The sequence below is a fragment of the Anas acuta genome, chromosome 6 (genome assembly GCF_963932015.1).
Source record: "Anas acuta chromosome 6, bAnaAcu1.1, whole genome shotgun sequence".
In the NCBI taxonomy this organism is placed as follows: domain Eukaryota; kingdom Metazoa; phylum Chordata; class Aves; order Anseriformes; family Anatidae; genus Anas; species Anas acuta.
Window position 1 is genome coordinate 25,500,555 of NC_088984.1, and position 22,365 is coordinate 25,522,919.

General features: G+C 43.8%; 2 protein-coding genes across 4 annotated transcripts in view; one reads left to right on the top strand and one right to left on the bottom strand.

The window, feature by feature from the left end:
- Positions 1–22,365, bottom strand: part of LOC137858336 (shugoshin 2-like) — a 32,632-nt gene that overhangs the window by 7,470 nt on the left and 2,797 nt on the right. For all 3 annotated transcript variants that reach the window (XM_068685887.1, XM_068685886.1, XM_068685888.1), the window contains exons 2-5: positions 2,696–2,839; positions 1,519–1,694; positions 1,196–1,258; positions 359–453 (exon numbers count right to left, since the gene is read on the bottom strand). In XM_068685887.1, coding sequence (XP_068541988.1) covers positions 359–453; positions 1,196–1,258; positions 1,519–1,694; positions 2,696–2,837 — 476 coding nt within the window. In that variant the 5' untranslated portion in view covers positions 2,838–2,839. The remainder of the gene's footprint in view (positions 1–358; positions 454–1,195; positions 1,259–1,518; positions 1,695–2,695; positions 2,840–22,365) is intronic.
- On the top strand, positions 6,269–10,800 carry C6H2orf80 (chromosome 6 C2orf80 homolog). The gene is made up of 5 exons (XM_068687032.1): positions 6,269–6,424; positions 7,183–7,395; positions 8,630–8,687; positions 9,110–9,427; positions 9,996–10,800. The coding sequence occupies exons 1-5, from the start codon at positions 6,269–6,271 to the stop codon at positions 10,130–10,132; spliced, it is 882 nt and encodes a 293-aa protein (XP_068543133.1). The 3' UTR covers positions 10,133–10,800.

Consider the following 22,365-nt stretch of genomic DNA (forward strand, 5'->3'; position numbering starts at 1 on the left):
TTGTCCATGACAATACATTGTCAAGTGATCTCCCCATCCTTATCTCAACCCTTGAGCCCTTTTCATCATCATTTTCTCCCCCCTTTCCCTTTGACGAGGGGGAGTGAGAGCATTGTGGTAGAGCTCAACTGCCCAGTTGGTTAAAACCACCACATGTGTTTTCAAACACAGGAGGGAGAAGGGTAAATTCATACAAAGACTTGGCACTAAGGGAAGTAAGACAAGAAATGGCAGCAGAAAGACACAGGGTAAAGGAAAATACCAAACTGGTGTTCTAAAGAAGGCATCTTATGGGAAAGAGACAACTGGGCACACACAAAACACAAGGAATTCCAGAATCTGACATTTTAAGGCCCACCTCACAAAATGACCATCTGCACTACTGTCAAACCAACTATCTTCAGTTATGCTGCTCTTCCGGCCATGGGACAGGGACGAAGGACTTGTATGGAACTGTAGAACAGAGAAATAGAAGGTTGGTTTAGAGCTCTTGCAATCACCTGTGCAGCCCCTTGCACAGAGACAGCAGCAACTCAGTTTCACCCAGAAAACTGTCAAATATACCAATTACCCTCTTCAGTTTAAAACTGCACAACCAGAGGTCCCATCCTCCCGCTCCAATGTTTCAAAAGAACGGAGTCCTTTGCAGAAGGCTGCTTGTCCAGCTTCCAGGAGGGTATTTTCAGGCACAGGCCTTGGCTCATACAGCTATTTGCTGGTTTACAGAAGTCATTTACTACAAGTTATGCTCAATGAGTTGCAGCAGAGTCAGATTCTGCCTCCACAGGCTTAAGAATATACTTTAGGTAGTTCAGATAATCTGAGACTAGGAAGAAGGTTTCCCCCAACACCCCAAATGACATAACATAGGTGAAATGTCTTGTTCCCTATTCCAAGTCACCATGGCAACAGACAGCACCAGCATGCAAAAATCACAACCTGGCCTAAGCAGAAGTCGCCTGGTCAATACAGCCAATGACCCAGAGGAAGACAGCTTATAACCGTAGCCTCTGCTGTGGAAGTTACCCAAGATCCAACCCTAAAAATCATTAGCACCAACCTCAAAATGAGAATGCAGCCAGCAAGCAAGCCAAGAAAAACAGAAGAAACATCAAACACTTGAAGGGACACAATGCAAGAGAAACACAGCCTCATTTCTAGTACAACCAATGCACTCACATCTCCTATGGTTTACCTCAGACAGACGAGCCATCTTAACTGCAGCCACAAGGTTTTCAAGTTCTTTCATGGTGTTACTCTACATTGAGGTAATAAAGAGAGAAGCAGTAAGTGCATTAAATCTAAATATATGTTCCAACAATGACAAAGGTAGCCAGAAAAAAAAGTTCAGCCCTTCTGGGAAAAACACAGCTTAGAAGAAAGAATAAATACTAATATGGGGACTTGTTTCAGATGCAGAAGATACAGTCAGTGACAGCTCACACACCTCTCCCAAGACTGAGGTACTAGTGCTGCCCACCACCCCTCTCAGTGAGGGCCCCTCTGTCAGTGCCATACCAGTAAGCAGAGCTTGTGCCGCAGCACGGCATTCTGGAAGTGGCAGTGCTCCACCTCCTTCTGCAAGCTGATCTTCTCCTGGATGAGCCGCTGTGCATTGGCTTTCTCCGCATTGAGGGCCAGTGCCAGTGCTTTATTGTTGTGCTTTAGGGAAACTTTAATAGTGGAGGAGTTATCTGTAAGCAATAGATAAGTACACAAAGAATCAACATTCAAGGTCACATCCATGCCTTCCTCTTCCCAGATGAGCTTCCCCTCAGGCTCAGATCTCTACAACTCAGTAGTCCTCCACACAGTCAGCGGTATAGTTCCTTCCCATACAGAGGTAACTACCGAATACTCCAGACAGCAGCAGAGAAGCTTTCCATAATAATCTTCCACACTTCAGACACTGACACCTTCTGCAGTCCCAGAGGGTCATGATCAGTCAGCAAGCTACTACCTCAGTTCTTAATAAATGATGGAATGGTTCAGGAGCTGAGTACAGACAGATATCTTTCTGGTTGAGGAAGTCAGCTATAGCTCTCAGTCCTCATCTCCATCCAAAAAGGAAAAAAACCTGCCTTCCTCTACAGCATCATTTGAGCAGATTTAAAACCTTATTTCCCAATTTCAAAATAAATAAATAGAAGTAACAATAACATCTAACTTTTTCAAGGTAATCCATATAACCCTATGCATTACTTCATCAGTATCCCCTCCCCCTCCAAAAAAAAAAAAAAAAAACAAGAAAAAAAAAAAACAAAACAAAACAGAAATTACAGTTGAGCTAGCTTCTGCAATAGATTACATAAATATCAAAATACTTTTTACACTCACTTCTGGTGTTTGGACCCCCAGCATGGATCCTGAGGACTCAGCTGTACAGTTACCTAATGCCATCAAAACGCTACTAGAGCAGCCTGCAACAGCCCCAGCTGCTGTTTGAAAGCAGCATGGTCCCTCCACAGCTTGTTACACTTGTCACATTCACCTCAGGCACCTTCAGGCACCTCAGGGCACTCTGCGCTGCCGGGTACTGAATTCTCCAGGCAGCCGGAGGCCGAGAAGCCGTTGTTAGCTCTCAGCTCCGGGTAAGAGGCTGCCTCCCCACCCCACCCCACCCCAGGCCAGAGGCGCAGGTTTGACCTGACCTGCCCTGCCCCTCCACGCGTGCTGCATGGCGAGATGTACTCACTCAGGATTTTCGTTTTGATTTTCGACGCGATCGATGCGTTCAGCTTCGCGGTTCTCAAGACGCCGTTCCTCCTCTCCCGCATCCGCTCCCTCACGCCGCTCAGGCTGAAGGAGAGCGCCTCGGACACCTCCTGCGATGCCATGGCTGGAGGGAGCCACACGCAGCAGGCTCAGCACCCGCAGCGAGCGCTCCCCAGCAAAGCCCTCCGCTCCTCCCGGCAGGAGCCGCCTCCCCGGCCCCTCCTGTCCCGCAGGGAGGACGCGGCCACAGGCACAGCAGCCGCGAGAGCCCCCCGAGCCCTCCGCCTGGGGAGCTGGGAAGGAGGGCCCCGAGCAGCCCGCAGATTTTTGAACGCAAACAGGGCGGCGGCAGCCCGCCCCTCGCCCCGCCCCGCCAAATGGCGGCCGCCTCCCCCCGCCCACCAGCACAGTGACGGGGCGCCCAACGGCTGCGGCTCCGCCGGCTGCGGGGGCCCGGCCTCGGTCCGCGTAGGGCGAGGTTCTGGCGGCGAACGGGGCTGCGGCGTGCAGAGAGAGCCCGCGGTGCCCGTGCTGCGGGGCTAAGCCCCGGCAGGCCGCGCCGCCATGTTAGGGGCAGCCAGGGGACCCGACCCGCCTGCCACCTCAGCGCCGCCGCTGGCTGCGGGCAGCGCGCCTCAGGCGCTGCTCCTGCCGGCAGCCGGGCCCAGGCACACAGGGATGAAACGATCCTAAAGACGCTTCAGAGAAGCCGGAAGATTTGTCGAAAGCACAAACCGCAAAGTTAGGGCTTGGGCAGCTGCAGAAGTCGGCACCAGGGCCCTAGCTTGTAACATTCTCCTGAAGAAAATTAAAAAAAAATAAAGACATTTTACAGCCCTTTAAAATGTTGATAAGCCCACACCTGACAGTGTTTAAGAGACATTTGGCCACTGCCCTCATCAATATGCTTTAACTTTCGGTTTGCCCTGAAGAGGTCAGGCAGTTGGACTCGATCTTCAAAGGTCCCTTCCAACTGTTACCATAAACGTCAGTCAGAGAAGCTCTCTGAGACTCAGTTTGGAGTTGCAGAAAGCAGGCATTCTTTAACTGTGGTGCTGGACGTGCAGGGGATCGGATCCTCCACATAGCGTGTGTACCAAGTTGTCCAAACTATGGGGGTTATATACAATCAAATATTCATCAGATTTTTGTGAAATAGTTAACATATTCATACTATTTCCCGTAGCTCATTAAACTATGTAAATGCCTCTGACACATGCATTTGTATCCACCAGTGGTCTTTTGGGGGTCTCTGGTGGTCATCGGTAGTCTTCCTCACTGTGTTCACTGGTTGAACCCAGTTCCTGTGCATGCTCAGGCTCTGTTCTTTCTTATCACACTGTTTCAGCTTCAGCATGCGTATTGAGCTTAGTCGGTTACACATCCAAGAACATACACAGCATGACTTCCTCACCTAATCTTCTTCTGACACATCCTCCAGGCCTGGATCATCTTGCCATCACTTTGAGATACAAGTCTGTATTTTCTTACAGATGAAGCTGGTTAAGTAACACAAAGTTTCTAGACTTCCTTCTAGCTAACTAAACATAGTTTGACCTATCTGTGAATAAAGCACTTCAAATCTGATTCTTGTTCTATCAAGGAAGAGACCATTTGTCCTTTCAGCTCAGTATCAAAACTGAACTGTTCTATAAGGAATTTTTCTTTCACAGTAATTTACATTTTAGTCCAAATTTGTGGACTTTCCAAGCACCTTTAAGTTTATCTTCAACAAGTTGGCACTGCATATGAACATGTTAAACATTTTAAGGGGGATGTCATAAAGCAAAGCATCCAAAATAGTCTGAAGAACAGCAGCTTACAGAGGTGCAGAGGTGATTTGCTATACAAATAAGACTGGTAAAAATGCTTTCTGCCTGCTACCATGTCTGGCTGGAAGTGCGAAATGGGAATGGCAGCTCTTTGCAGGAGTCCTAGATCCTACTCCTACTACTATTTTATGTGGTATTTGTTAATGTATTAGCTGATGCTAATATATTACCCTGTGCAAGACATGCCCTGCATCCTTTGGAAGGACAACGGCAGAACAGAGTAGGTTATGTTGGGATTTCCTGGCTGTTAGAATTCTTCCTAATACTGTAAGCAAAAACATAATATTGATGAAAGAGCAACTAGCAGGATCCATGCCATATACCATTGATGCTGTTTTAGTTTTTCACTGTTCCATAACCCTGCCTCTACTAATAGCTTCTTTTACAAGCAGTTAGATCCATCAGAAAAAGCAGTGAATGGTCTCAGCCTCTCTTGTCAGCAAGTCATCTATGTTTCCAACTAGCCACTCAACAGTGAAACTCAATTCCTAAGAGCATAAAAGGATCATTTAACTTGAGGCTGATAGCTCAACCTCAGGCTGATAGCTCAACCTCAGGGTGCAGTTTTAACCTCTTTTCTGTGGGTGGTTTTTATTTTTTTCCATTTTAATTTCTCTCAGCTCAGCAGTATTGTTTCTAAGAAACAGGAGAAAACTACAGTCCTGCATGAAGCCATAGCTCAATTTCCCTTGCACACGCACTCAGTGACAGAGGCAAGAAAGGAACAGCCACATCAAGAGGGAAATGCATCTCTTATTTATCTGAAGTCAGAGAAGCTCCAAACCCAGATCCTGAAGCCTATTACAAGAGCTGATATAGGTAGTGCCTAATTTCTTGTGTGCATGTAAAAGAGAATATGGGAATAATATTTAGTAACAGTGAGCTTTTGAGGCACGTCATTAGTTTGTGTATTATGGAACAGAAGTAAAGCATGAACTTTGAGTTTACAATTAATTAGTGGGTCAAGTGTGCACTGCTCTTTTTGCTACGTCCTGTCAGGCCAGCTGTTAACTCATCTCTTCCAATCTATCCTATTCCCAGTCCATTCAGTGATATACAGCTAACTACCTACCTTTGTACCCCATAGATCTGATAATACACAGTAAGGAAGGCAAGCCGTGTGCTAAACAACTCAGAATTGGCAGCAGGTTAATACATTGCATTATGCAAAAGAACATACATCTCTGTGATGGGGATGCAAGCAACCTGCTAGCTGACACTCAAGATAGATGTCCCTATTAAATGGGCCTACCCTGCCTATTTGCCATTACCAAACTCCTTACCCTCTCTTTCAGCACTGTGAACATTGTCTTCTCTTCCTTGATTAGGTTTTCTCCCAGTTTCTATTGCAATCCTGCCTGGAAATTGATTTTGGCCAGATTTTTGAAGTTAGTCTCCAAGTGTCCCATACTCTTTATCTCTAATTCAAGTTTTTTCACTGATAGAAGCACTTGGCAGGATGCACTTCTTTTTCTCTCTCCTAGATCTCATTGGGCCACTTATGTTACAGTGACAGCCAGAGTATCTCCAGACATGGAAAGAAAATGCCTAAAGAACGAGATTGAAGAACTCTTGTAAGTTGTAACTGCCCACAACTTCCTGCACTGCATTTCAGATAGACTTGTTTTCATTGCAAAGAATTGTAAGACTTAGCTGGACAATAGCTGTAAATCCTTTGTCTTCTTTTGCTGAAAAGCACCAACAGATGTCATCTGAGATCCATGACAAGAGGAGATGGCTTTAATTTGTGCCAGGGGAGACTTATGTTGGATATTAGGAAAAAAATCTTCACCAAAAAGGTTGTAAAGTATCGGAACAGGCTGCCCAGGGAAGTAGTTGAGTCGCCATCCCTACAGGTCTTCAAAAAACATGTGGATGTAGTGCTTAGTGACATGGTTTAACGGTGAACTTGGCAGTGCTAGGTTAAAGGTTGGACCAGATGATCTTAAAAGTCTTTTCCAATCTAAGTGATTCTGTGATCCTCATTTTCTCATATAGCCTACATGCAATCTGCAGTGCGAGAGGTCCCAGCACAGAACTTGCTCTGTGGAAGTGGAAGTGAACAGGGAGGTGCAGAGTTCCTCCCTTGCTGTGCAGTCAGTACACAGCCAGTGCAGCAGCTGTCTGGAAGGAATCTCCTAGCTTATGCAACAGCATCTCATGCTCTTTGATTAAGGGGTGCCCAGCAGATAACTCTTCGGAAATGTAAGCAATGTTTCCTCTACTTTATGTGAGTCCCATACCTATCTTCCCTAGGACTCCTTGTATGGATCAGTAGTACTCAGTCTGAAATAAGGTTGCTGAATCAGGCCCTCTAAAAGGGAGAAAACCAAGCATCAGTGAAGAATTTTTCAGTCTTCTGCCTGTACAGTGAACTTCTTAGAGCCCCCAGACTTCTCTAATAGTTGATTTATATTTGTATTTCTTCATATATTTTGGAGCTTTTTGGTAAGACAACATGGTTGGAGGGAAGCTAAGATTAGCAGTAGCAATGCATCAAAATTAACAGCTTTTCAAAGCAGTAGGGGTCTGTGAGGAACCCTGCAGAAGGTCTCCAGTACTGACTTACAGCAAATTTAGTCCTGATTTTGCACTAGCTCTGGTGTCATCCTACATTTCTCAAGCACTGGATTAGTTAGAACCAGTTGTAATTCAAAGCTGTTTTCTTGCTTTAAGGGGAGATTATGTTGGCATCAGACTACGAGAAAATGGATTTGATCCAAGCGGACAAAGGCAGCCCACTTTTCTAGATAAGACGGTAATAACCAGACTTCCTATTTCCTATCCTATTCCCTTTAACTGCAGGGCTACTGATAACTCTGAAGGATGTAGGAAAAGGTTATTAACTGTATTACTCTGACAATGATCAGTAAAAGCTAATTACAGAGATGAGCTTCTAAAGAGATTGAGCTTCTGTGGCTTTGGCATAATACTTCATAGAGCAGTCCTACCAGTGTACTCTAATTAATGCTAATTAGAAGTGGGAAAGGAAGACAGGTCCAAGGAGATATAGCTTGCTTCACAAGTGCCATGTCTGTGTTCAGAACAAGTCTCTCTAGATATCAATCTTTAGTCAATCACCCCTTAAATAGCATACTATAAACTCTTATGAATAACTCAAGTCAAAAATATTCTGTATGGCCCAGCCGTTAACAAAAGAGAATTTCTGCTGGAATATGTAGGATTCCTTTTCAGTGACAGTTCATTAAGAAACAATTAAACTGCTGTGGAATTGTTATCAGACCGTAATAGACGTTGCACATGGAATTTGGAGTTTCTGGTACACAAGGTCTTGCTTGGCTTTAATATTAATGATGGACTGCCACCTGGCGTCCAGAAAGGGCTACAGCTACACTCTAGCTCCCGATAGCATGCAGCAGAACAGCCGAGGCCATAACCTTTGTTGAATTTTCTCACGGCGAGGACTGGAAGTGCCACCAGATGCCACTTGGGGGCATTTCACAGCCTATTTATTGAGATGAGGAATTTTCCCCTCAGCTCCTGGGCGAAGCTGATGGATCAGCTCTCCCTCCTTTTTATGTGAGCATTACACTATATATTTTTGCTGTCATGGTCACCATAGGCCAGAACCTTTCTCTCTAGTAATTTCTATTTTTAGAGGTCACCCTTGTAAGTGCGCACCACACACTGCGGAGGAGTAACATTTTCTTGTAAGTTTTCCAGCTACTCATGCTGTTTCCCATGGTGTTTTTTCCCTCCCCTCTTTGATTTATATTCTGGTATTATGCGAACAGAGACGAAGAACAGAAATAGTTTCTGCTCACGTGGCATTACTGTGCACTTGCCTAAATCCCACCCCTTGTGGACTTGGGGATACTTCCTTGATGGTCATGATGTAGCAAAGTTACAAAGTTTTCTCAAGATGAACATAATCCCTTGTTATCAGGACCTCCAGTTCCTATTTCAGCCAAAAATTAAGTGACATTGTAAGTATGGGCTTAAGCTCATTCCTATGCTGAGAACAGACCTGAATTTTTTTGCTGAATTTGGAGACTAAGGGTAGCTCATTTTCGAAAGCCCTAATTAGTTTAGGCGGTTAAATCTACTGTTTTCATTAACAGCAACTCTTGGAAGACAACTTACGCATCCTTAAGAGTTCAAAAGCCAAGGAACTGGAATGCAGCCATCACAAAATTCTGTTTGTTCATCTCAGATCATCTTCCCCCACATTTCCCATCAAAACCAAGTAATGGAGATTCCTATTATCCCCCATCACTTCTGGAGCCTTTACTTAGGTCTCCTCAAAAAAAAAAAAAAAAACAAGCACCAGCTTTACTAAGATACATAGATACTTATGGAGTTTAAGTCACATCCTAGTGGGATTTAGGATCCAGAAGATTTCTGATTCATGTGCAGGGACACCCTAGGCTGAGGAAGACATGATGATAGCTCTAACAACTGCCTGCTGCTTCTCGAAGTTTCTCATCCCACTGTCCAGACATTTCAGCAGCTCAGCTGTTCATGTGGCAGCTGCCACCAGGATATTACAGTAGACCACAATCCCTGTGCTATTCCAGTACAGACAGGGCTATAAACTGCAGCAGTTCATCTACTGTGTGGACAACTGAGATGCTTGTGCAGCAGGGCTGGGCACTTCAAGAAGCTGGGTGGGCCAAGCAGTCAGACCAGATGCTACCAGCAGAGCTGTCCTCTTCTGTCCATCAGGGCTCTGAAGAAGTTGTCTCACTTTCAGCTGACCACACACAGAGTGCACTCGTGTGGCTTGGCACAGAGTTTCTGCAGAATTCTCATCTGTGAATTGTCCTTCCAGGACCACTGGATTCAACCTTTCAAGCCCTCCCTGCATCCATTTGCCATGCTGACTGCCCCCAGAGCTGCAGAGTACACCTGGAGGCACAGTGAGTACATTTCACCCCAACTCCCAGGAGGCCAGGGCAGGGGAACATGGGGCAGCTGCACCCGGCCCAGCAGTGCCACCAAGTTGGGGCCTGCTGAGCTCCAGCAGCTGCACATGGAAGTGAAAGAATAAATCTTGGTCTGTGCCTGTTCTTTTGGGTGTGGGGAAGGTACAGGCATTTTTCCCCTTGTAACTTAGAAATAACATCTGGCTCAGGCTCCTGAAGTTTGTGACAATTGCAAGAGGAATATTTTCCTCAACTTCAGGTAAACAATAAGATTGTAGGACAGGTCTTCATATCTCACAATCACGTTTGTTCTTAAGCTTGGACTAACATCAGGACATTTGCATAGGTCAGTTATGCTACTGGCCAGTGAAAGAGCTACCTCTCATCTCCACTGCTTCTCCTGATGTGACAGAAGTGAGAGAAACTCTAGGGTCATTAGGGAATTTGAAGTGGAACTCTTCACCTCCAACCATGTATCACAACTGATCCCACAGAATAAGTCTGTAAACCACCCTGGGGGCACTCTATAAGCCCAAAATGACACAAGGCTCTTTCTCCCAAGGGATTAAGTACCAGATAACAGCAGCAAATCAAAGAACTGACCCTCATGCAGTACGGAGGGCTAAAAAGGACAGCAAGCAACCAAACCCACTGACCAGAAGAAAACAACAGGTTGACAAAGTACATGAGGAGAAATGAACAAGTCAGCACAGCAGTTTTGCAACAGCAGGGCTGGATTTATGGAGTTGAATAAGGGGACTCCCCCCAGCCCCGACTTCAATGTGCACCACATGTCGCACAGCAGGAGGGAAGCTGATCTGCCACACAGCCCCCATCTCTCCTAATGGATTCAGCCCCACATGCTGTGCTTTCATTTATTAACATTTGCATCCTGCAGCGAGCTACAGAAGCAGAAAAAGGAGTCTCTCCAGAGAAGCCTGGACCAGACTTGAAAGCAAAGAATGCAAAGAAAGCAAATATGCAACGAAGACCCAGACTTCGTGTACCTCACTCAGCTCTAAGTGAACAAATGAACTAATTAATGTCTTCTAATTTGGCTTTGGTAATGCACTCATGCTTTTAAGATTTTACTCACCATTCCTTCCTTCCCACTCCTCATGTACCCAAGACTCACATTTCCTTCTCTTCCCATAGCTCCCTTTCTCCTGCTTCTCTGACTGTGTTGGAAGGTTACATTTTCCAAGTACATTCCTACTGCTTCTCAACCCACCATGCTATTTTTACAGAGCCAAAGAGAGGACGCAGCACTTCAGAGGCAGGAATTAGACATTTTCCCCTTCCTACAGTGCCGTGCAACTTCCACTCACGATCCAGAGCGGGACAGGAATAAGCATCCCTGCATGTGACATAGGGGTTGTACCTATTAGGGTGATCCCATTTTCTCCAATTATCCCCTTTGACCATCCTTTATTTTCTTAAGGGACTCAGATACAAAAAAAAAAAAGCTCCCTTCTGCAGTGCCATTGCAGCACTGAAGCCCATCTTCCATTCTCTTTTTAAGTCTCTAATGGTTTAGCTTAGTTACATCCATGCTGTGCAGCCCATAATGCTCCTTGAACACTCCCCTTTTCCTAGATGGACTGTCACAACTATCATCTTTGTACTACCTCCACCTTGGGATAAGATTTGACCGCCCATTATTTCCTCTCCATATTCCCCCCTTCCTCTGACTGGAAGCCTGGGCACATGGCTTTCAGGGCTCTGTAGGGCAGTAGAAGTATTGAAGTGTTAAACACACCACTGCTGAGAGGTGCATTTAACACTCACTGCGGGATAGAGAGACTCCATAAGAGCTTTTTATATATAAGAATGACAGAATTAAAAAGACTCCCTGCTACTTCTAGCCAGGTGATAGCCATCCAAAGTAGGGTCACATACTGTACGACTGCATTAACCCATAGCTTAGAGATGGTCCTATATCCTAATGCAGAAATACTAAAAAAAAAAAACAAACATCAATAAACACTTGGAAAGCAAAACCATTTTTATTCTTATGCCTGTTGGTCCTCAGACACTGAGTCTATTTACAGAGATGCCAGGAGACAGCACTGCACAAGAAAACCTGGCAATAGTCACACTGAATCGGAGATTCAAGGGTCTTTTAGAAGTTCTCAGACTCAAAGCTTGATTTCAACTCATCAGGTGCAGTTCTTTTTTAAAAGCAAAAAGAATGTATCACAAGTTTCCTTTTGAGATCAATCTAAAGTAGTTGCTGTAAACACTACTCATCTCACTTCTGAACTGCCCATGAAGACTTCAGTATACCTGGTACATTCAAAAACTACAAACTGACTGGTAAGTTTCCATGCTGACATTGATGGGGCTCCTCAGCCATAGCACGCCTCTCTCCATTTCCCCTTCAAGCCACCTGAATTAAAATTCAAGGCCTAAGAGACTCAGACCAGGGGGCTAAAAGGGACTTCAGATCATCAACAATAGTCCTCCCTAACACAGGAAGCCAGCAAGTATTGACCCATGAATTTTTACAGCATTGGCTGTTTTGGCCTGGCTGATTCACCACCCTGCAGGAAGCAGGATTGCAGCAACTCACTGTCCAGTCCCATTCAGCAGCTTCTGCCTCTTCATGGCCCACATTCACTGCCATGACAGGCCTGCCCTGTCACACTCAGCACAGGCACTCAGGGCATCCATCAGCTTCTAAACAGACTCCTGTTCTGCCTGCAAACAAGGTCAGTAGAGCAGTAGGCAGCAGCTAGTGCCAGGACCTGAGCAAAATTAATCCGAACTCAAACAGCACCAGTCTGATCCCTTGAAAGGCAAAAGCTGTGCTTTGAAATGAGGTCAATACAAGATGGGAGGGGTATTGCTGGGGGTACTGCTGTGAGCACAGGAGTAGCAGAACAATGGAAGGGGGGTGGGTTAAGATTAAACAGCTAGAGAGAGCTTAACATCTTGTGACTGATTTCTGTTCACTGACCTGCAATAAACAGCAAGACTTTAACAAATAAATAGGTCATTAGCTGTTTTGTTACAACACTGTCTTTGCTATTAGATTACCGCCTGGGTCTTCATTTTTCAATGGCTAATGTTTCCTGCTTGTTACAGAGAAGCCTGTTGGAGTTCAGAGGAAGCAACAGGATAACCAAGATAATCAGTAGCACAGGACTATGCACCTTCAAAAGACAGACAGCAACAAGAACAAGCACTGGAGTCAGAGCAATGAGAGATTGAGGTTTACTCCATCTGTCCGCAACAGCGTTGTGGTAAGTGATGCTGGCTCCACAAGAGGAGTTACACTTGAAAGATTCCACTTCTCTGCTGTGGTTTCCATAGTTAACCATGGCCAGAGGTGCTCAAAATAAGAATTAGCCCACGCCAGCTCCAAGAAAGAACTTGTTTGTAGCAAAGTGGAGTCAGTTTCTACAGACTGTCACCAGGTCAGATGTCATGAAAGTGATCTGCAAGTTGCTTGCACATTGCCAGTGCTAAACATGCAGTCAGTTTACATGAAGCAAGTATGTGCCATGGCTGCCAAAGTCAGCTGTGGCCAGACTTTATGGCTTTCCACAGGGACCTGCATTAACATTCATTGCTCAAACAACTCTTATGCGCAATCCATGCAGCAATAAAGATGAATGATGTACAGGAACAGTTAAAATCTATCCACCAGTTTGCCATGCACAAGGGATTACACTTTGAAATAATTAAGTGTTGCTTCAAACCACCAAGCCAACTTTGCACTACTTTTTTTGTATTGGTTATTTCTTGCATGCTCATACTGCCCATTGCCAATTCAGCTGAGTCCAGGTCAGCAATCCAAACTGAACACACAATAAAAAAAAAATCAAGCTCAGTAACAGTAACAATATACCAAATCAAGTACCAGAACAGTCAAGCAACCACCACAAGGCAATGAGCAAAGGAAATCCAATAGGATGAAGGCAGAATGTCTGAGGCAACCCAGAAAGCTCAAAAGAATAGGGCTGAATATACTAAAAAGGACATCTAACCTCATTGGAACTGGGGAGTGCACATTATACCCTATTATTTAATAGGGAGAAAGTTAAAAACAACAGCAATTAAGTGGTTTGTAACGGACAGATATGAGGGGCAAAGTTCACTTAGAACTGGGCAGATGCCGACTTTCATACCTTGTTTCATCGATGAACTTGAGATTCAGGCCCAAACTCGTGTTATGGGATTCAGAACTGAATTCTTAATAGGAGCTGAGAGGAAACAACCTGAGTATGAGCGTATGCCAAGACTAAGATGACATTCCCCCCACCCCAGAAGATACGTCTTCCCTTCTTTACCACAGCACTGAAAGCCCTTTTCTTTGGCCTGAAACCCTGTAAGCAAAGCTGTACTCTAGGTCTCACAAACCTGCTGCATCCACAAATGCTCATTTGTTCCATTGGAGGTGGAGACTACGTACTTGCAAACAGAGCTCTTAAATTAGATCTACAAAGGTGAATGCCAAGTTAGCTGACAAATCATGTTGACAAGGTCTTTACATGCTTGAATGAGTTTTCCCAAACATGTAAGATCATAACTCTGTTTTTGGAGTATAGTAGTTTTCTTTTGATCTTAAGTCTCACCTAGTGGTGTTACAAAATATTTATATAACCAGCTTTGCATATTCTATGATGTAGCCCATTTTTAAAGAGCCTAAGATCTAGGTTCAAGAAACTGATAACCATAGAACTAGTCAAGGTTTGATCCAGCCCCACATCAAACAAACAGGAAAAAATGACAGGAGAAGCTCCAAAAGGAAGGAATAAAGTTTTCCATAACACAATAGCTATGCTTTAGTGCTAAAAACAACACTTTCCAGTTCCAGATAGAAACTCAGGTTTGATGTAGCTTGCTTCTCTTCATTTTTTAAAATAAACTTTCACAGGAAAGAACTGATTTATAGTATCAGCAACTAATTCAGATACACTGGTAAACATCTAATAGAATCCTTTGAGTTGTTCCTACATTTGATGTAGCAATCTGTGTAGTCTTCAGGGATGCAGCAGTTAACCACCCACCATGAACAGAAATAGTTTTCATTGCTATTTCCTCATAACACATGGCTATGTTAGAAATCAGTACACAATAAAAGAGATTAGAAGGCCAAAAGCCAACACCACCACTTGAGATGGAGACGGGTGACAAAGTGGAGGCAGAGCTCCTCTCCTGCTCTCACAAAAAGAAGACTGAACCACCATGGAACAGATTTAGACAAAGGTGTGATCAGAGTAAAGACGTACAACAGACCTAGAAATTGCTCAGGTCCACCCAGTTCGATGGCTTTTCAGACAAAGAGGTACTATAAAGAAGAAAGTTTTTGGACACATCCCCGTTGGGTCAGTTACACCACCTGAAGCAGCTGATACCAGCTCAAAGCACAGCCACTCTACAGTTACACAGTAATTTCCTTACAGCATCAGCAAATGATTTAAAAAAGCCCTATGACGTAAATGGAATGAACATGGTAACTGAAACAAAAAAAAAAAAACACGAGGTCTCCTCAGAGCTTAGAATAGGCCCTTGTGTTACACTTTGCAGATGCAGAAGCAGGACTGTGGTATATAAAAGCAACCAGTGTTTGCTCACAACTCTCAGCTTTCACCTCAGCAAGCTGCCAAAACAGGAAAGGTAGTGGAAGACCCAGAGTGCCAGAACCCTGCCCTGAGACATACTAGGATGGACTAGGAGTCTTCACAAGATTTGATAGCTTTTTTTTTTTTTTTTAAAATGAAGACAAGAGCTTCTGGGGCTACTGCTATGAATGCAGCAGTGACCACCCTGACCTACAGCTCCATGTGAAACAATGCAACTGCATGTGAGTGGGAAAGAGACAGCTGGATGACTTACATAAAGCCCAATTGCTGAAGATATCAGTACTTAAGACAGGGAGACTATCCTGACTTCCAGAAGTGGTTCAGTCTCAGCAGCTCCGCCAGATCTTGCCATGTAATACTACAGGTGAGTTCTCCTTGGCATTCTATCAGTTTGAAAAACCTGCTTTACCCTTTAGGAGTATAGTTACACACCCTCCTCAAGTAACTCAAAAGACAGGCAACATTCAGGAATGCAGTGCAAAATTTCACTGGAGATGAAGTAAATAAGCTGTTTAATGTCAGTGCTATTTCCAGGGCCTGCTCATACTTAAATGAGTAAATAAAGCTGATTGACTGCCACCAGGTAAAGAATGTTTTTATATTACACAAAGAACATCTAGCAGCACATGCCATTGTCAAGTTCTGCTGTGGGACGATGTGCACAGCTTGCTCATAACCAATTGAACCATTTTATGCTAGGAAAGTTATACCTATTTCAAATTGACTTAATATGTTTTTTGTCATTGAATCGTAACAAAGAATTAGTACTTGTTAAAGCACTTCCACTGCTCTGGGTTACACTGTATAGTATCTTACCAACTATGGAAGTACCCTACATACCCATGCTTCTCATAACTCTGCAGAAAAACTGTTCAGTAATATCAGAAAGTTAAATTCCAGTCTTCCATACATTTCTGCTATGTTTGCCACTGCTAAGATCTGTTTCCCATAAGATTTAGCTTTATGAAATAGGCTGCTTCCAAGGTCAAATGAACTCACTGATGCTTGCCCATCAGTCCAAGAAGACAGCCCTCTCCCTGAGACCTATTCCCTCAGTGTTTTAGATGGTTCTTGAATCTTGTATGATTCAAGAGATGCTCAACTTCAGGCTGAAACCTGGGGAATACAAAAGATTCCTTGGCTACGACGCAGTAAATACCAAAATGCTCTTTGCGGAGGTTGGTTGACTTGCACCAAGTTATTGCTCCCATGCTAAGTAAACAGTGACTGCATTCCAAAATCCTTGTTCAAACTAATGTTCCTGCAATACTACAAATGAATTATAGCTGTGCAGTCCAGAGTGAAATCTGATTTCTTTTGCCTTTTCAGAGGAAAGGGATAACACCTACAAAAAAACTACTAGTTATCCAGCTTCTTCAGAGTACATTAAATAAATGTTAAAGGTCTAACTGCGTATTGCTAACCAGACTCCATAGAACTGGCACCCATTCCTAGATCAGAACTTGTAAAATTGAGGAAAAAATAAGATGAGGGAATCAGACCTATTAATAGTTATATCCAGTGATATACTGAGGTGAAAAAGGACAGAAGGATGAAGTGGAACACAGAACAAAGTGAACACTGTATTTGGCATCAAATTCTTTACACCCCATGGTACAAACAAGCTACTCCATGCTACCACTAGTCCAGCAACGCTTACCACCCCAGTCCCAGCTGTACTCAGTTTCCTCCAGAAATTATTTTAACTCCTTAAATCACACCACCTATATAAAGCACCTTTCAGTGAACCCGTACTTCATGAGCTAGGCGATCAGCTGGTGTCAGTCACCCTGCCTCTACCAACTTCAGAGCTGCACTGATCTGTTCTGTCAGGAGATCCAGCCAAATCCCTCAGTTGCCAGGCTATTCAGCATGCAGAAGGAATGACATAAGCATACCAGAGTGGATTAGAAACAGGACCACATCCTGTTGTGCTGGGGAAAGTCTACTGCAGCATTAATTATCCTTCAGGTAATTACATATATGCTTACTAATCACCTGAATTCTGTGCCAGCAGGCACTCTGTGCAGTAATGAATGAGAGCCATCATAAAATGTAACAAAACACAGTTAGGGGATCTCACATCTTAACCTCTCCCTAATTTGGCTAGTAGGTTCTAAATATCCCTTGCTCCCTCCAAGTGACTTTCAGGCACAGTTAGAGGTATACTGACCCTCTTTATCAAAGTGCTGGAGATTTGGAAAGCGAAAGCAGTAGAAAGAACTGAACCACCAGGACACCCTCTAACTTTATCTACATCTTTAAGTCATTTCATCTGGGCTTTAAATGGCTGGCTTTTATTTGTTTTACTTGGTAAACACTCAGTTAATGGAGTCCTTTAATAAAGCCAAGCAACTCCTACAGCAGTGAGGCAGACTGCTTAAAATCCATATTTCTACTTGCTGTACCAGAGGCCTCATTTATCCATTGTCTCACACTCAAATACAACCCATTAGCAACAATAACCTGTTAGTGAGCTTCACAAACCTTTCCCTGGCAACACTGAGGAGGCAAATAGTGTCTTACCCTTCTCTTCCTTCCTTTTGTACATGGAACGCTGTCCTCCCGCCTGCCCTTCCTTATTGCACAAAGTAGGCTGTCCAGCTGCCACAATCATCTGGTTTGCAGAACACTATTCTTTAGCCAAAGAGCAATGGTGCATGAAACATTCAGCTCCCAAGGCAGAGGCTTGAAAAAGCATTTCCTCTTGTTCACAAATGCTGAATACTGTGCATTTGTAGGAACTGCAAATGGGCGTGCCACCATGCTTGGGTTAATTTACTAACCCAGGTTTGCAAAATAACATTAGTTCAAGCACAGTTATCTGCTTGCCTGCTCAGAATCAAAATTTGTCTTTGCTTTCAGCAAGACTGAAACGAAGAAAAACAGACTAGCTCTGCAGATGGCAATTACAATATGCTGATGTACTCCAAAGTATCTAGCTCCATTAGTGCAATTGAGAAACATGGCTCTGTAGTGATGTGTACTCTACACATTGGCATTCCTTTTGGCAAAGGCAAGAATGAACAGAAGTGTGTTACTCAGTGATCAGAGGGATAGTCAGGGTACCTGGATTCCTGACTGCCCTGTCCTACAATTTTCAGAGTAAATGACTCAAGTTCTCCACCTGAAATAGAACACCTGGTTTTCAAGAAGCGCTGGGAGGTTTTACTTGATTTTGTTTGCAAATGCTCAGAGAATGTCAAGCTCACATTAAGAAAAAGGGTGCTAGAGAGGGAGAGGAGTACTGGCAATTCACAGATAGCATCCAAGTTTTTGTCAACAAGTATTCTGAGTTTACATAAACTTATTTTATGGTTGGTGGAAGGCACTACAGTTGTTGGCCTGCAGGGTGTTTTCTCTAGCTTACACTGAGTGCTTCTGCACCCCAGAAAAACTCAAGTCTCCATGTAAAAAACAGCTGTCACAACAACATACCAGTTGCAGGCAGTTGGAAGATGTGAATAACCAGGCTCTTCACATCACAGATACTGTGTGACTGCAGATATTTTGGCTCAAGTCTAAGATGAACCCACAGGTTCTGAAGGCTGTTGAAAACCAGCGCAGTTTTTATTAGCACACTCTGATAGTTGTTTTACAGCAAAGTCACCAGGAATCCATATGCTTTAAAAAGCCTTTGTCTCATATAATGAAGGAACAGGGAGAGATTAAAAATAAAGTGACATGAGGCAATTCAGACACACGAGTTCCAGCACTTCCTCTTGCATATGTTCCCATCACTGAAATAAAGGAAATATCACTTGACTTACTCTTTGCTTTGATCCTCTGCTTACTGAGGGTTACCAAGTTGGTACCCCAGAATCTACTGTTATTGCCTTTTGTTTAGACAAAGTCAACAGAGAGGAAAACACATCTATTCTTTTTAAAGAATAAAAAAAGATTTTATCCTATTCCTCTGGATGCAGCACTGTGCCTTTTATATAAAGGACTGCTAGCTCCTCCCACATGCTCAAGTCTCACAACTAAGCCCTGGCAAAAATTGCAAAGGTATGAACAGCAAGTGAATAGAGCACTGACAAACAACCTAGTCCACATACAACTCCTTGGGGATATGTGTGTTTGTAAACATCGTTCAGTAGTCTGTCAATAGCAGAGAGGAAATGCCAAATGTTAGTTTTGTTACCTAGGCTTTCTAGAACTTGACTTGAAGAAAGGCTTTAGTGTACTTGGAAGCTTTCAAATGCAGAAATATTGTTTTAATTTTTGTCTGGTTTTCCTTTGAGTTTGTCAGCTGCTGAAAGAGACCTAAAGCTTCACCTATTTTTATACTTCTAAGATATACAGGAAAAGAAGGTTGAAGTGCTGTATTTCAAACAAATGTAATATCACAAGACAATGCCACTTGATTTAAGTTTCTCTAACTCAATTTCACTGCTACTAAAATACTGCTGCCCACTAAGACCTGGAGTGCTCAATAATTAACTTGGTTTGATCACAATGATCTTGTTTTGTTCCTGCATCATTAGAAGAGATGAAAGCTTTAGCACAGTACAGATGTAGGAGAACTAATTCCTTTATTTCCTAACTGCACAACAGCTGCATTGTAGTGATCTCAGCTAGTCCCCACTTGTGCTCCCTGCCCTACTGCAACTCTTCCAAAGCAGCAGCAGTCCTGCTCTCACCAGAGAGAAAAAGGACCCACAATAGTGCTGCTTTACCTATCAGGGCCCAATCAGATTTATTTGACTAAACTGATGTTTCTCCACATATCAGTGGCTATTCACTGCTGTGTTACTAGCATCCGGAATGCACCTGCAAACTGCTGGTTGGCATCCCATGCAACCACATTTAGATTTGCCTTTGCAGCCCCAGGAGCACAGCCAGCTACAGACCTATGAGAGGAATGACTTCAGAGGCAGGATGCTGGAGTTCAGGAGTGACTGCCCTTCTCTGCAAGAGAACAACTGCAGGGACATCCTGTCTCATCACATCCCTAAAGAAAGGTGTGGTTTTTTTTTTGTTTTTTTTTTTTTTTTTTATGAGCAGCCACAGTTCCAGAGACTGCAGCACCTCCTGCAACCTGGCAAGTACAGGCAATTCAGTGACTGGGGCACCATGACTGCCAGAGTTGGATCCTTTCAGCCAACACTGGACATTTCCTAATTAGCAGTTCCTTAAGCTACACTCCTCTGAGTAGTGCCATTAGTGCTATATTAAGGCCAAGGAGTTCTAGAGCCTATGTGGGCTAGGCTCCTATTTCTTGCAATGCTTTTAAGCCTTCGACTGAAAGCCCAGCAGTCAGAAACTGTCTGGTGACTGTGGTGGGTTTCAGAACCTGTCCTTGCTTTACTGGTAGGAGTAGCTGCCCTGCAGCCAGTGGAGATGAGCCAATACTGAGTGATGCCCAAGCACAGAAGAAATCTGCATCTAAATTGCCAAGCTGAATTTTTATCTGCAGTCCCAAATCAAAAAAAGAAAAAAAAGAAGCACCTCTGAAGAAAAGTATTTTCTCAGACCTTAGTGGAAAAAATTAAATACATTCTTAATTTATGATCAGGAAGAGAATACACCAACAAATCCTACCTGTAACTGAACCCATGGGATCAGCACTATGCTTGAATTTACTATAGGGCATACCTTACATCTTAAAGGGCCCCATAAAAGCTATGCTACTCTCAAAAACAGTTCAAGTAGTAAGTTCATAGCCACTTTCATCACAGAGGTACTGCTCAGCCACCTTTCAGTGGTAACACTAGGTCTCTGACTTCAGACAGAGAGAAGCATTTACAGTATTTGCAATATTGACCAATTACTTCTGTCAATGACTATTTGACACTCTGATACCAAAATAAACTTCAGTTGCTTAATCACTTCTTCATGATGAAGAAAGTCATAGTGCCCAACAGTTCCTGTTGCCATTTGGCATCAAATCAGGCAGTCCTGTGCAGGACTACAGAGCTCCCATTTCCTGATCAGGGCTTACAGTGTGCTCCTTTGTTTAGCCAGGACCTCACACTTTGTAGGCATGAACTCCTGCTGACCCTCAGTAGCAGGGAGAAGGAGTAGCTTTCCCTAGGGTCTCAGGTCAGAAACTAGAAGAGAGCCCCATTATGCTAGGAGTCTACAACCCATTCAGTATGCAGGTGGGCCCCCAGAAATCTCACACATACTTTACCAACATTCTGTTTACACAACACTGCAGGATCTTCTAAAAACTCTGCTTTCCCGTTTTACAACACTGGCCATCATTCAGGTCTGTATACCCTTTCTGTGTCCAAAGTTGGTTTAGCAGAGCCCTTGGAGGATTCACATGGGCAGAGGGCAGGTTTCACACCTCACTCAGACGGAGGTACTGTGCTGCAGCCAACAGTCCTGCTTCTAGGAGACCACAACACTAACATCTTGCAAGAACGCCACCTTTAGCAGCATTGGAGCTTTCCTGAGCCCATTTACCTTCAGTTGCTTCCCTTTATATGGGTCCTTCCCAAGCCAAGAAGAAGTTAACCTGACAGGGGGCCCACAGGCTGTAAATTTATTTAGTTCACATTCTCCAAACAGCCTTACCCTGCCATCAGAGAAGGTAGGGAGTCCAGACAGATTGCCACAGACTGCCAATACCTACACATTCTCAACCTCTGACTGCTGCCATGTTGTTGGGTGGGGTTTTTTTTGGCACTACATGTTTTCAGGAGTCACAGTAGACCTTCTAAGCACTGGAACATAATGAAATCATTTGTTGAATGACTTCTTAACCAAACCAGAATGATCTGACATGTAAGCATTACTGAGCACTGGCAAAAATATTGTAGATACAAAGAGGTGGTTTTCTTTGCATGAGAAGCCAGTTCCAGTTTTGATGGAGAACAGTCTCTATTATTGCATACTAACTAGTCTGGAAGTGCACCATATACAAGAACCCTCCCAGAACAACTTCAGATTTAAGACTTCTAGTAAAGAAGCTCCTGATACAGAAAAGGAGTGAAAGAGATCAAACTACTGCCCAGGCCCTTACAACAAAATTCATGATATTGAAGGCCCCTTAGGGAAGCAAGCTGAAAGTACAGAGAACAAAACCACCGTGGTTCCAGGCCATCCTGGGGTAAATTCCTTCTTGAAGTTAAGTCTGCTGAATGTTTTAAGCCTGAATACATAAAAGCAGTGCAACCAGGGACAAAAGGGACTTAATGCTATTAGCCAGATCATCACTTCCCACATACAGCTGTGGCCAGTCTCCAACGTTTGGAAAGAAAGCAACTAAAATCCTTGGATACTAGCTTATGTATCAATGGGCAAACAAATTCTTTCCCATTTCCAAATCCTGCAAACAATTAACAAGTCCTAAACTACCTGGGGCACAACATGAACATGGTGACAGAAGGA